Source organism: Urocampus carinirostris, chromosome 12 (assembly GCF_059441175.1).
Source record: "Urocampus carinirostris isolate Australia breed hairy pipefish chromosome 12, RoL_Ucar_1.0, whole genome shotgun sequence".
Classification (NCBI taxonomy): domain Eukaryota; kingdom Metazoa; phylum Chordata; class Actinopteri; order Syngnathiformes; family Syngnathidae; genus Urocampus; species Urocampus carinirostris.
In genome coordinates, this window is record NC_142360.1 from 40523752 (window position 1) to 40539605 (window position 15854).

General features: G+C 40.3%; 1 protein-coding gene across 2 annotated transcripts in view; it reads right to left on the reverse strand.

The window, feature by feature from the left end:
• The window catches only part of LOC148355960 (choline transporter-like protein 5), a 55217-nt gene that overhangs the window by 16297 nt on the left and 23066 nt on the right, over positions 1-15854 (reverse strand). For both annotated transcript variants that reach the window (XM_088349389.1, XM_088349390.1), the window contains exons 4-13: positions 14605-14683; positions 12452-12536; positions 12219-12329; positions 10890-10950; positions 9019-9139; positions 7485-7568; positions 6818-6930; positions 4266-4397; positions 4087-4186; positions 1429-1521 (exon numbers count right to left, since the gene is read on the reverse strand). In XM_088349389.1, the coding sequence (XP_088205515.1) occupies positions 1429-1521; positions 4087-4186; positions 4266-4397; positions 6818-6930; positions 7485-7568; positions 9019-9139; positions 10890-10950; positions 12219-12329; positions 12452-12536; positions 14605-14683 (979 nt within the window). The remainder of the gene's footprint in view (positions 1-1428; positions 1522-4086; positions 4187-4265; positions 4398-6817; positions 6931-7484; positions 7569-9018; positions 9140-10889; positions 10951-12218; positions 12330-12451; positions 12537-14604; positions 14684-15854) is intronic.

Genomic DNA, 15854 nt, shown 5'->3' on the forward strand with positions numbered 1-15854 from the left:
CTCATTCACACCTAAGGACAATCTGGACCTGACATGCATGTTTTTTGAATGTGGGAGGAAACCGGAGTGCTCAGAGGAAACCCACGCAAGCACGGGGAGAACATGCAACAGAGGCGTGTTCAGGAGAGTGATCAGACATGTAGTCTCTTGATAATCGCTTGCCGCGCACTGCTGAACGTTTTGTAATCGCTCACTGTGATTGCCTTACTGATCCAAAATGGCCGACGACAGTACAATGGATTTCGTTCTACAGCTTGCTTTGAGCGAGTTGGCTGATATGAGCGACAGTTCGCATATTGACACAGTTAAGGTTATCCTAAACGCAGTGGAAGGGTCATACCTGTCTTGCATTGTTCACAAACATTACCAGGCAATGTAAGACGATATATTACATCGCCAACAGCACTCGTCAGGGTGAGATCCTCCATCTTCTGCACTGTCGACGCCATGTTGGAAATCAAAGTAAGCGGTCTTTCTCCCGTGATTACTCGGGCACGCGAGCGCTCAATAATCACTGGCCGTTCAGAAGCTAGCGATAGCTCGCGATAGCAATCACTCACTCTCCTGAACACGCCTCAGGCGCACTAACCACCCAGTCGCCGCGCCAGCCTGTGTTTTATATATTGAAATAAAAATAAACGTTTTTACATGAATGATCTATGTTTTTATTATACAGAGATGCTCTTGCTGTGGGTAAATAGGTGCCGCATTGTGTTTTTAAGATTATCGCTGAAAAAGGGGAATTGCAATAATTAACAATTGGCTAAAGTTATGACAGGTATGGATTACAACAAAACAATTTATCACAGCTGCAAAATTCATGAGGATAACAGACTATGAAAATAGGGATCAATGTGTAAAAATTGAGATTTGGCTGTGAAGTTATATACTATTTACACGTTGTTTTATTCCACTTATACTCAAAATACTTATCCTCGGTTTGAGCCTCAGCCTTGAGTGGAACTTGTAAACGCCTATGCTTTGGAAAGTTTTCTTTGTTTTCAGTCTGTGCAGATAACAATGATTTAATCACCTCGACTGGGGGGGCAAGGGCGATGACCTATCACCTTCTCTCAATGCTTTGAAGGACGATTGGGACGATTGCATCAACACGGCGCGGACCAATCAGCCAGAGGCTTGATATGGGGCGTGTACAGTTCATCCCATGAGGCATAAAAGTGGACAACCTGGAACCCCTTGTCATATCTCCTGCACACGATTGTAAAAGTGGCACAGGCAGAGACCTGATTTGTTAAACTCTTTGATTTGGCTAAATAAATTATTATGTGGACTATACTCGGCTCAATAATTTCTCAGACATCTGGGCATGCTCCAACTGTGAGGAATTAGGAGTCAGATTTCAGATTTACAGTTGTAAAAGTGGACTCCAGATTTCATCAACACACCATCAAGTCTTGTCAAGGATACATTGCTACGACAGCACCGTAGGCAAGTGTGAGGCTGAACAGGAAGAAGGTGAAGATGGGGTAGGCCAGAGCGGTCATCACGTACCTGATGGCTCTAGATAAAAATATAGATTGAAGGGTTAGTAGAGGAACTCTAAGGACAAGATCAGATACACCTTTCCCATTGAGCAAGCGCCAGTGCCAAAATAATGTTCATGTTACACATTTGTTTCATATATTTTTTGTTGTTGTTTTACCTCACCTGCAAAATAGATGATAAATGTCAGTCTCACACGACACCCTTTTTGACATTAAGGATCATTTATTGAGCAAGTCTCGCTAAATCACGTGAGGTCTCGTGAGACTTGGCCCAAGCACCCTTCTCTGACCTGTGAGACTATGCCATCTAGCGGTGATATACTGGTACTACTCTTACCCCTTTCTGACATACAAAACTCAATACCCTGAAAAATAATAATACACTTCCCCCAACAGTCAAATACTGATTACACAACAGAAAAATCCCAAAATATAACATTTTAACTAGTCAGCAACCCTTGTTGCGCCACACTCAGTCTTGATAACTGTACTTTTGCATGCAACGTGTCGAAAGTTCTGCTCGAAAAATTTGTTTTGTGCGGGATGATCGTGTCGGGAAATTTTAGATGCAGTTCTTGTTTCAACGCAAAGAAAAAATAATCTTGTCAGCATTTAATTTTGATTTTTAATTATCAACGTTGTTATATGACTGCTGTCACAGTCTTGTTCCGCAGACAGACTGAGGAGATCATTTCTTCCTCATGCCATGAGGCTCTTTAACTCCACCCGGGGGAGTAAAAGCCCACATGAAACCCCACCCCCACAATTGCATATGACCCTATTTTTATGACAGTGTGTATTTTCTGTAGCACTATTGAAATACTCTATAGAAAAACATCATAGTGGGAATTTTTGTATTCTATATCTTTATTTTATTATTTTATTTTTCAATAATGAATAAAGTATCTATCTATCTACATAAAAGAAAACTAATAGTATACTAATATTAGTATTTTTGTTTAAATATAATAAGAGACACACAATATCTTGTTTCACCTCTTGCTTTGCAAAATAGTTGTCATCAATAATCTCAGACAATAGCTGACAGGACAGTTGCGTGTCCAATCCATCTCCATCCATGTTGAAGGATTTTCACCATCCACCATGTTAGAAATTTTACTGAGAAACGCTACCTTCATTTTTGGCATAGCCCATTATAAATGTCTATAATTGATGCGTAATCCTTGCACTTATTTATATTTTATAGTGCCCCGTTTAAGTGTAGCTTGCCTCTGTACTCTTGGGCCAAACCGTAGGGGGTGGTGACTCTTCATAGGACAATGCTGTACAGACTAATGCTGGCTGCAGTTAATCAAGAGGGAAGAAGAAATGTAACGGCAAAGTGAAGCCATCAAAGCAGTGTCCTTGTCATGTTTAAGCAGACTTTTTGTGAAACGTGGTGGCAATTCGAGCATTAACAAGAAATTTATCCGAAATTCAAGCCCTTATCTTCGAAAACACAACATCACAATTCAGGATTTTCAATACAAGATTTCAAGCGCCCGTACGGACCCTGAAGAACATTACAGTAAAGGTAATTTAAGCCTCAATAGCACATCCCCTTCAGTCCTTCTTTGGTGGTTTAGCTCGGTGTAATAACCATGACACTGCGGCAGTAGCTCAGGAGGTAGAGCGATCGTTTTAGGATTAAGGGATCCCAGTTCGAATCCCGGCTTGTCCGTGTTACATGTCGAAGTGTCCTTGGGTAAGACATTGAACCCCCAATTACCCCCAATAAGCAGGTTAGCGCCTTACATGGCTGCACAGATCACGGCCGCTATTGGGAAATGTGAAGCACAATGTAAAGCGCTTTGGGAAGTCATTGACTTGAAAAGCGCTATAGAAATGCAGATCATTTCATTTTCATTTCATTTTATACATTTGACTATAAAGGATTTTATACGATTAAATACAAGTTACATTTATTGAGTGCAATGAAGATTTTCACTGAGTGGGCTTCAGGTCACGCTGATCTGAATGCGGAATGTTTTGTCTAGTTCTGTTGATAACCGGACTTTGACGCAGGACGACAGGCGAAACGCTCGGTGTTGTTTTGAGTTTCTCCAGACATCGAGGCGAGGGGTGGACCCCACGTGGGGGCTTTCATTGGCACGCCCATGGGAGGAGCCGGCACACCAGCTTGCGGAAAAACCGTGGGCCGAGGAGGAAGCAGAAGATAGAGAGAGGAGGGTTGACGGAGACTCAAGCGATACCAATTCGGCTAATTCGGCCATATAGAAATTAAATCTGCCCCCGTGTGAAAATGTCGGCTATTTTTGTGCATCTTTTCCCATCAAGAAACGAGCGCGCATTGTTAGGTGAATGTAGGTTGTGTTTGGTTAATGGAGTCAAATAACTAATTCGAACAATTTGGTAAACGATACATTTTGATATTTATTTATTTCCTAACAGTATTCATAGACTGTATGTTAGTAATCTTAGGTATTCAATCGCTTTGAAGCTTAATTTAAAAAGAAAACGTAAATCCTATAAATATCGCAGTCCAGTAAAAAGTGATTTTTGAGCTCTTGGCACCCGTTCATTGTGAAAAGGGTTGAAAGTGAAGATTGCTGCTACCTACTTGCTCGCTTCCTCCAATAGCGCGATGGCGATCAGCAAACGCTGCCTCAGGAAAATCAGGATGAGCAGAATGATGCCTTCGATCACAGCCAGCGTAATCACTTATAAACAAGACCGCACGGTGAATTCTCAGGTGTTATTTTACTCCTTTGCAATCTTGCATGCAATGTTAAAGCGTACTGAAAATGAGCCAGGTTTGGGAAAGCTCCAGGTAGACGCCGAAATCCGTCTGGAAGCCGATATCGGCGATGGCGCTGTCGGCGCCCTCCGTCCCCAAGCGCTTGTTGTATTCCAAGTAGCAGTGGCCAATACCTGGGATGCAAAAGGCAAGAGAATCAAACGTACGATTGCGTTTTTTACAAGGATTTATGAACAGCAACCCTGACAAAGCTCCCCAGAAAAAGGTGCTGACTTAAATTTAATCCTGTAAAATTCACCAAAACTAACAATCCAAGCCAAAGAAAATGGAATGCTGTTTTTGTTGAACCGTTTGGAAAAACTGGACGGTTTTGGTCTCTTTTGACAGGTTTGTCCCTAACTGATACAATCACTGCAAGTGTCACTAACATTGAGTAATCTATGGAGGAATGGAATGGAATAGAGGAATCTGTCACACTAAACTGTGGAAATTGTGAGGCCTGCCTCACTGAGATAAAACTCATCTCAACTTCTTGCGCCTTAACTCTGAAAAGACCGAAATGCTAGATATTGATAGAATAGATAGATACTTTATTCATCCCCGCAGGGAAATTCACAAAAGTGGTCCATCTAAATGCCATGACTTGGTCTCAAAAACAGCTCTGAACATTGACAAATGTAATGTCACCCAGAGTGATTCAGTCAAAAATGTAGGTGTCATATTTGACCCCGATCTGTCCTTTCAAACACACGTTAAGAATGTTACTAGAACAGCTTTCTTCCATCTTGGCAACATTGCTAAAATTCGTCCTATGCTGTCTCAGTCGATGCGGGGATTCTAATTCACGCGTTTGTTACTTCCCGTCTCAATGACTGTAATGCACTACTCTCCGGTCTCCCGAAGTCCAAAATCAAGAGAGTTTATAGCTGGTATGAAATGCTGCAGCCAGGCTTTTAACTAAGACAAGAAAGTTTAATCACATGACCTCGATTTGAGCTAACCTGCATTGGTTCCCTGTTAGCTTAAGATGTGATTTGAAGCTTCTGTTGGTCGTATACAAAATCATGCATGGACTTGCTCCCTCATATCTTTCAGATTTAATTTCCCCCTATGTTCCGGTCCGGAGCATTCGCTTTGAAAACGCTGGTCTACTCGTGATCCCAAGAGCCAAGAAGAAATCCGCAGGCTCGAGAGCGTTCTCCATTCGGGCCCCAATCCTGTGGAATGCTCTTCCCCCTGAGATTGGATCTGCAACCTCAGTGGAATTGTGTAAATCTAAGCATAAAACACTTCTATTCTATAGCTGATGAATAACTTATATTTTATGTTGACAATATCTGTGTATTATTTGCACTCATGTAGGTTTTAGATCAGGGGATGGTGTCATAATAGTCTGTGGTTTGCAATAGTCTTTGATCTGTGCAGCCCTTTGAGACTCTGTGATTAAGGACGTCACAAATAAACATTACATGGAACGCACACAGAAAAAAAATGTTTTTCTTCTCTCCTGAACTTTATTTTGCAATCACATGCCTGCAGATGTGTAGCATGATCATAGCTGGAAAACAGGTGAGACAATAGCTTGAATCCTCACCTGTTCCCAGGTGAAAGTTGATGACAATCAGATAAACTAAACATTAGTATTTTACACATTTGTTCTCAGGGTATCTATCTATCTATCTATCTATCTACCCTGGTCATATCCCTAGAGAGGGGTGACCGACAGCAGACAAACACCTACAATAACAAAGAAAATAAAAAAAGTGGGAAAATAATAGCAAAAAAAAACAGACACAAATTTGGGGGAGGACCATGGCCAACCCAAATGCTCAAACACCCAAACCAGTTAAGCACCTCGACACCCAAGTCGGTCATGCTTTTGTCCCTCCAGATGAAACGGGACACGAGAAAGCGGCCATGTCACTCGGGTCAAGGTGACACAACACACTCTCCTGTTCAACAGCAGGGCCCGACAGCTTTTGCTGGTTTACCCCCGCCGCATCATAGAAACCGTCCAAACATCCCACTATCCTTTCACAACATCTCTCCACTCATTCCTATCACCAACAAGAGCTCTATCTTCCACTAGATTTAGACTTCTTTCCTGCAGTGCACTCATAACACCATCCATCCACGTCAATCGGGGCCTTCCTCTTGATCTCCTTCCATTGACTTCTGCTCTGTAGATCCTCTTCAACATTGGCTCCTCATCCATCCTCTCCATGTGTCCAAACCAACAGAGTACTCCCTTATCCACACGCTCGCTCAGTTCCGCTACTACTCCAGTTCTGCCTCTCACAATTTTATTTCTCAATCTATCCAATCTTGTCACTCCTAACATACTCCTCAAACACTTTATCTCAAAAACATTTAGAGAAACACAAAAAGGGTATTTATAGGAGATTCCAAAAGTGGCCATTTGGAGACTCCATACACCATACAACAGTCTGACGGCCCACCGGAGGAACGTCAACAGGTTATGAAGCAGGTCACGATGATTAGCCCTCAGAAGCATAAATGGCTAACAATTCCGAAATCGCAATACCGGTCTGAAAAATCGCTATTAGGTTAGCGTGGATGACGCGGAGCTTACCGTAAGCGATAGTGATCACCACGGAAACGACGATGAGCCACAGAAGCGGTCCGGCGACGAAACGCAGCAGCAAAAGGAAGATCAAGCTGATCACCATCGAGAGCACCATACCTCTGGAATACATACACAGGCTTCAAATACCGTAAATCCGGCACTACAAGCTCCAAATGTTTTCGACATTTTCAACAAAGCAGCTTACAATAGCATACGGCTTATTCACGACACAAAGTAAGACATTTCCCACCTTGAACTCATTCAATGCCAGACATTTCTCTCAAATAACAGACAATTTTTGCCATTTTTAATCATTTTTGAAGGCCTATCGAAAATGTCGTTTGGAGGTACAAAGGCATAAGACGCAAGTTTGACTCCTTATCTTTCATTAGAAATATACATTAGAAAATACTAGTTTCCAAGAAAACTTTTTGTGAAAGGATGCATTTAAAGCACAACTTATATAAGCAACTCCCAAATTTTCTTTCTAAGTAAAAAAAAAAAAAATCTGTGTTTTTTACTGAATAAATGCCGTACTCCCTCCCGCACAAACAAAACTGATTTGAATCAAACGCACCACCTCTAACCCCTGCAAAAATTTTTTCCAGGGATCTACACAATTCGCATTGGTCCCCATTTATGCCTTCAAAATGGTAGTAGCATGAAAACTCACAGCAGGATCCATTGCCAGGAATTTGCAAAATCCTCAAAGACTTTCCCGCTAATATCTCGAGCGTGCAGCAAATAGGTCATGTTGCTGTCATGAAGGAGGGAGAAGAAACACGGCGTTAAAAACAAAACTAAATGTTCCCTCTAAGCTTCCGAGCAATCTTACAGAATCTGTGAGCGTGGCTTGGAACCAGGGCGAGCAACATTAAATCCCGAGTGCGGCGACCAAAAACTCGCAATTGGAATCATACACAGGGTAGGATATCTAGATCATACTCATATTTTATTTCTGCAGTCCAAATGATTAAAATTAGATGATTTAGTCAAATTTTTCACTGCACAACTGCTATTTAATGTCAACAAATACATAGTGCCAGAAAACATCCATAAATGATTCAGTCGGAAAGAGGGAAATTATGATTTAAGGGGCTGTCGTGAATTCATAATCCCAAAGGTGAGAACCACCAGGAAAAGTATGTGTGAGTCTGTGCGCGGAGTCAAACTTTGGAACAATTTACAAGACGAGAGCAAACAATGTCCAACGATTCACGTCTTCAAATTTAAATACAAAAAAACATTCCTGGCGGAATACAAGATATGTAACATTATTTTGTTGTTGAGTTATTGTTTTTGTTCTGTTTTATTTTAATGTTTGAATAAAGTTTTCAATTATTCATTCATTCAAATCGTTATCAAAACCCGACTTCCAATCAAGTCACGTTCTGCTGGCTTTCCTGCAATATTTAGCATGTCCTTTTTCCTGCTTTTTCCCCACTTCTTCATTTTTACCCTTTATTTTTTCCTAGGTTCTTTTTACTTTTACTCTTTACTAGTTATTTACTTCTTAACTCTTGCTTTTTCCTTTTTTTCCTATTTTTCACTTTTTTTTTCCCTTCTAGTTTTCTTTTGTTTCCTTTTTCACTTTTGTCTTGTGATTTTTTTCTTTATTTCATCCTGTTTTAAGTAATTGTGTGCATAATGATCTGAATAATTGGTCACATATGGATGAAAGCAACAAAACAAAGAGCCATTTGGGTCCCAAAAGAGTCTTACTGTGCCGGCAATAATTAAAGTAAACCACACTTGTCTCTCTATATCTTAATGTCTCAGTGATTAAAAATAATACAATAATACTTGTTTTTTAAATTAAAGTACTGCAACCACCCCAACCCGAAATGTACGCCCCCCCCAACCTTTCAGAATTACTCAAGCCCATTTGCACGCTTGATTTCATTTACTCTATCTCGTGCTGACGTTGACTTTAAAATATCGCGCTTAAAATGAAAAGGAACAAAGAAACTGGCGTAGGTTTTGTCTGTATGCGCTGTAATTCTGGCCAAATTTGCTCGTGAAATAACTGATCAATTTTGAGCCCTGACGTTTTTATGCGCAGGAAAGGTTTTCTTTACGGGGACGAATAAAGTATCTATCTATCTATACATCTATCGAAAAGGTGACGCTGCTGTGCACACAGCTAAGAGGGAACATTGTAACGTATCTTTTCATCATCCAAACAAGAAGTAGTTTTCATTGCTTACCTGGCGGCATCTTTTAACTGATTGACACTAACAACTTGTTGTCCGTCATTAAATGAGGTCATGTTGCCGATGGATATAGTTCCGTGACTCGTTAGGAAACTGGGGAAGCACCGTTGTAGAACTGCAAAGAAATAAAACAAAACTTTCAAGGGGAATGCAGGGGAAATCAGTGTCTTGCAAAAGTATTGGCCCCTCCAAGAACTTTTGAAATACAGTGGAACCTGTGTTTTCGAACGCCTCTCAGTTCGAACAAATGGGAGTCCGACCCAAAATTTCGAGAAATTCTTGCTTCGCTGTTCGGTCAAAAAAAATCGGAGTTTGAACGCCGGTAATGAGTGAGTGCGTACGCTAGGGTGCGATGCTGAGCGGCGTACAGGTGTAGATCGCTCTTTTCGTGACCAACTGTTATCGCGTGCGAACGTGCTTTGTTTCGCTTTCGCTTTTAATATAGGTGTACGAAGTGTTTTAGCTCCTAATTATGCCTCTGAAGAAAGTCAGTGAGAGCAGCAAAGTTGCAACAGGTGAAAAAAGAAAAGTAGTGCGTACAACTATTGCATTTAAGGAGGTGTGCGAGTGTCTGATCTTGCCTGCGGCTTCTGCTGACCACCACAAAGGTAAGAAATCCTATTCATAATTATTTTCTTTCTCCTTTTTTTTAATTTTTACACGTTCATGTTAGCGTCATCTTTCGTACGGAAGATTACGATAACGCGAACGTACGATTAGCCCGGGTTAGCTTTATGTTTACGTTGAACATTCAAGGTAAACATTCAGGGTGTTGGAGCGGATTAAAACGATTTACATTATTTTTAATGGGAAAAATGATTTCGGTGATCGAACAAATCAGTTTTCGAACAGGGTTCTGGAACGGATTATGGTGGAGAACCGAGGTTCCACTGTATTGTCATACTTCAGGCTTCAAACTTATAGACAAAAAAACATTTCTAAGACTTGACAGACAACATGTGAGATACAATCGAGCAAATAAACCAAATAGATTCAAGGTTTTAAATTGTGCCAATAAATATAAAATAAATAAATAAATAAATCAAATCAATAAAATTAGTGTTGCAGAAATGTTGGCCCCCATTGAGTTCATACTTTTTAAAACCTCCATTTGCTGCATTCACAGGCAGACGTCTTTTTAGGTATGTCTCTTTTGCACATCTTGAATCAGAAATATTTGCCCAATCTTCCTTACAAAACAGCTCAAGTTCCTTAAGATTTGATGGTGAACACAGCATTTTGAAGGTCTTTCCACAAATGCACTATAGGAGGTCTGGCCATTCTAATACTTTAATATTGTTAGTTTTAAACCATTCCTTTGTAGATTTTCTTTTATGTTTAGGGTTGTTTTCCTGTTGGAAGGTGAATCTATGCCTCATTCTCATGTTTTCATATTATTGCTCGCAGTGATCAGGGTCATGTGTAAACGTTGCGAAATATTTTTGTATCCCATTCCTGCATTGAACTTTTCTACAACGATATCCGGGACCTGCCCGGTGTGTTGTCTGGTCTTCATAATATTGTCTGTTCTCCAGTGTCTCCTTTCACAGACTTCTGATCGCATCACAGGTGCATTTAGGTCGACGTCGAATCACTCAAAAGTCATAAGGGAACTTCTGGAGTCAGTTGGCTGAGCTAAAATAACAGGGGGGCAATGTTTTTGCAAGACCTATTTTTTCATTTTTCTCGTAAATATAAAGTGTTGAAAGAATTTGGTTCCGCTTTAAAATGATGTCTCGCTCGTTGTTGATTCTCAGAAAATGTTTTCATTTTTTTTTAGCTTTTTAAGTTTGAATCCGAAATGTGACAGTGATAAAAAGTTTTGTGGGGGGTCAATACTTTTTCTAGGGTGCACGTGCACTTACAAGGTGAGCTTGGAACAATCATGGATGGGCAGTCTTCATTTTCAATGAGTTCTTGATAGGCCTTGACGGGTAAGAAAGAAGAAACGGTATAAAAAAATGACACTCCATTGAAAATATAAACATTTGTCTCTACCGATTGTTCAAAAGCTGTGGTTTCAGTGTAGGACAGAGGTGGGCAAACAAAGGCTGGAGGACCACATGTGGACCCCCGGGCCTTTTCACACGGCCAGCCAAACTTATACAAATATATTTCAACCTGCAGCTTGTTTTTCTCTTGCACATCTCTGTGTGTTGTCTCGCGGGCCGGATACAATCCCTTAGCGGGCCTGATTTGGCCAGCGGGCCGCCAGTTTGACACCTGTGATCTACAGCAATATCACAATGACTCCCTATTGGTGTGTGAGTGTGTGTGTGAATGGGTAAGTGTGAAGCACATTGTAAAGCGCTTTGGGAGGTCTTCAGTGACTTGAAAATCACTATATAAATGAAGACCATTTAGCATGTTGATTATCCTCAAAACGTTTGGAGGCTGACTCCCTATTGGTGTGTGAGTGTGTGTGTGAATGGGTAAGTGTGAAGCACATTGTAAAGCGCTTTGGGAGGTCTTCGGTGACTTGAAAAGCGCTATATAAATGCAGACCATTTAGCATCTTGATTATCCTCAAAACGTTTGGAGGCTGACTCATTGGTGTGTGAGTCTGTGTCTGAATGGGTAAGTGTGAAGCACATTGTAAAGCGCTTTGGGAGGTCTTTGTTGACTTGAAAAGCGCTATAGAAATGCAGACCATTTACCATTTATCATATGCTCATCCTGATAATTGAAGAGGAGGCAGCTAAACTATTAAACGTCCATTTCGGAGTGAAATGGAACTAATGCTTACAAGGTTCTGCAAAATATTTTTTGGGGGCGGCAGTAGCTCAGGAGGTAGAGGGCTCGTCTTGGGATCAAGGATCCCAGTTCGAATCCCGGCTCGTCCATGTTACATGTCGAAGTGTCCTTGGGTAAGACACTGAACCCCTGATACCCCCAATAAGCAGGTTAGCGCCTTACATGGCTGCAAGGCCGCTATTGGGAAATGTGAAGCACACTGTAAAGTGCTTTGGAAAGTCATTGACTTGTAAAGCGCTCTAGAAATGCAGATCGTTTCATTTCATTTCATTTCAAAATATTTTGGCATCAGTTGATATTTATTAGCTATTTGAGATTTTCCTTAAAATCTAGTTCCAAAACACCTCAAACACTGGCCTTTTAACGGTAGGATTGAAAAAGCTTTGAGAATAGAGCACCTGATATTGCCGCTTTCAGTGAAGTGGAGGGAGAACTCTTACCGGATTCATTTTCACCCCGGGTTTGCAGAATTGCTTGTATTCCTCCCACTTGTCCTTCGAAACGGCATCCCGAAGTGTCATAAATTTGACGGGGCACTCGGAGACGCAGATCTGGGGGAGGCGGCGCGACAACATCAGAACAAGGAAGCGCATCCATCCCGTGTCACCGAGCGTGGAGGCAAAAGTCGGATGCAGGTCGGGAAAACCACGTAGGGCGTGGATGGACTTCTTACCTGAGTTGTAGGGCACTGGAGGTGAATCAACGCTGCCGAGTTCAGACATCGGAGGATGTTGATGTAGAACAATTTGGTTTTGTTCCTGCGGGTCGGCAACGGCACATGACGGGTTCAAATGACGGTCACAGAAATAAAAGTCACTGACATTGAGTGGAAACTTATTGTGCAGAAGTCTGGGGCAATCATTACAAAAGTTCCCTACAGCCCCTTTTTATCCTCCAAAAACGTGCATTTAGAACCATACACAGGGTAGGATATAGAGATCATACTCATATTTTATTCCTGCAGTCCAAATTGTTAAAATTAGATGATTTAGACAAATTTTTCACTGCACAACTGCTATTTAAGGTCAACAAAAACATAGTGCCAGAAAACATGCATAAACGATTCATTCAGAAAAAAGGAAATTATAACTTAAAGGGCTGTAGTTAATTCATAATCCCAAAGGTGAGAACCACCTTGAAAAGTATATGTGCGTCTGTGTGCGGAGTCAAACTATGGAACAATTTACAATACAAGATCAAACAATGTCCAACTATTCACGTGTTCAAATTTAAATACAGAGGCGGAATACAGAGATGAAGAAAATGGGGTATGAGTGATACGAGAGATTGGGAAAAGTGCGTCTACAGCTATAGGTAACCTTGTTGTTATTGTTATATCATAACTGTTATTATCAATATCATTACAATTGTTGTTATATCATTGTGTATTTAATAGGGAAGATGAAGGGGTAGGGAATATGAGCATTTGCTTCTGACTAGCCCTTTTCGAATATATTATGTAACATTATTTTGTTGTTGAGTTATTGTTTTTGTTCTGTTTTTATTTTAATGTTCGAATAAAGTTTTCATTAATTCATTCAAAAAAAAAAAAGCGAAAGTATTGGCCCCCCCAAATAACTTTTGTCGTAATGCCACACTTCAGGCATCAAACTTAAAGCTAAATATCTCAAAATAGTTTCTAAGATTTGACAACATGTGAGACACAATCGTATAGTACAACCAAATGATGTTAACATATTATATTATATTTACAACCAACAAACTAAAAAGTAGGAGTTACAAAAATATTAGTCTCCTGTTCTCTTAGCTTAGCTTCCATAAGTTCCCCAATGACTTCTGAATGATCTAACGTTAAACTTAATATTAACACTGACAAATAAAGTACACCTGTGTGTCATTAAGTCTCAGTTGAAATGCACCTGAACGACATTTTCAAGCATTATGACTGCATTATGAAGACCAAAGAACACATTGTTGTGGATTAATGACTTCAGAGCTTATCGACATAATGAGGACATATTTGTTTGGACAGGAAATTCCATGCTTGTTTCTCCCGAGTTTAATTGTCAGCGAGTGTTATTAATAATAACATTCGGCTTGGTTTGGAACAAGCTGTCAGGGACTTGGCTGGGTCAGGGCGACTTGATGAGAAACATGCGGAGATTGCAAAAACACTGTCAATTCTTGGAAGCATGCACTTTGAGAAAAACAAGAGCGTCATCGGGAGGGGACGCACTAAGCAACAAGTGTTATTTCTGACGTGATGTTTTTGCTCCGGAGGGTATAAGAACGCTGATTGTCTCTTAGACGAGTGAGAACGCTGTTTTGAACGCTGACAAATATCATTAAACAACTTCTCCCTCTCCGATCAGAACTTCTCTGCTCTTTGTTTATATTTCTGGGGCGACGAGGCAATACGGTCTGCTCTGAAAACACCAGGCAGGTTTGGGATAAAGTTGTGTAAAAGTTCAAAGCAGGAATGGGGTACAAGAACATTTCACAATCATTACACATCTCCCAGAGCACTGTGCAAGCAATAATATTGAAATATAGAGAGCACAAAACCACTACAAACATCCGAAGACCCTGCCGTCCATCTAAACCTTGGGTCCAAACAAGGAGAAAACTAATCAGACAAGCAACCAAGAGGCCCATGATCACATCACGTATGGAGAATGCTCTAGAACCTGCGCATTTCTTCGTAGCTCATGGGATCACTACTACACGAGCGAAGGCTCCGAGCAGGAACATAGGGGTAAAATTAAATATTATCCTATCACCTTACTTCTATGAGTGGAGTCCTGGGGGCTATACTTTCGCAAGGCACGGTAAAAAATGATAAATGAATTACAGAGGACAGCTTACTTATTTTGCTTCTGGCCGCAAACCTCCCCTCCGCTGTCGGTCGGATAGATGATTGTCCTGGGGTCGCCATTGAACCAAGCTGGAAACATAAAGTAGTTGAGGTCAGAAGCAAACTGGATACTTCGCTGAACACAAATAGAGGAATTCAATCTTAAAACTAAGTAGAAGTAAATTTTTATGATTGCTGCAGTTTGCAAATAACCTGTCTCTGGCACATTAATTTGAATGAATGAATGAAAACTTGATTTCGAACATTAAAATAAAAACAGAACAAAAACAATAACTCAACCACAAAATAATGTTACATAATATGTTTGAAAAGGGGTAGTAAGAAGCAAATGCTACCTACCCCTTCATCTTCCCTATTAAATACACCAATGATAATAACAACAATAGTAATAATATTAATAATAACAGTTATGCTATAACAATAACGACAAAGTTAACTATAGTTGTAGACGCACTATTCCCAATCTCTTCGTATCACTCATACCCCATTTTCTTCATCTCTGTATTACGCCAGGAATGTTTTTTTTGTATTTAAATTTGAACACGTCAATAGTTGGACATTGTTTGATCTAGTATTGTCAATTGTTCCAAAGATTGACTCCGCACACTGACACACACATACTTTTCCTGATGGTTCTCACCTTTTGACATTATGAATGTACGACAGCCCCTCAAGTTATAATTTCCCTCTTTCCAAATGAATAATTTATGGATGTTTTCTGGCACGTAAAAAAGTCATTATTGTTATTACTTCTTCCAAAAAGTAACTGAGTTAGTGAGTTACTCTATAGTGAAAGTAACAAGTTACCAGGAAAAGTAACTATCTCCGTTACTTTAAAAAGAAGTTGTATGACAAAGAATTTGACATTTTCTGAGCAAATACAAAACGCCGCCTTGATGTCTATGACAGGAGTTGACTTGTAGTGATGGATGGGGATTCCAACGAGAACTGCCTTTTTCAGCTCGACTCACTCTTTCTGGTCAAAAAGGCTCTTTAGGTTGTTTTTGTTGCTTTATTCTCTACATTACCAATTATGTAACATTATGCATAGAACGACATAAAAAAGGGGAAAAGAAACAAAGAAAGACCAAATGAATTAAAGAAATGGGAAATAAAAGTTTATTTGTGTAGCCCTTAATCACAAAGAGTGTCGAAGGGCTGCACAGACCACAGACTATGTAGACAGCATCCCCTAATCTAAAACCTAGTGAGGAAAAACTCAAAAACATGTCAAGTCATG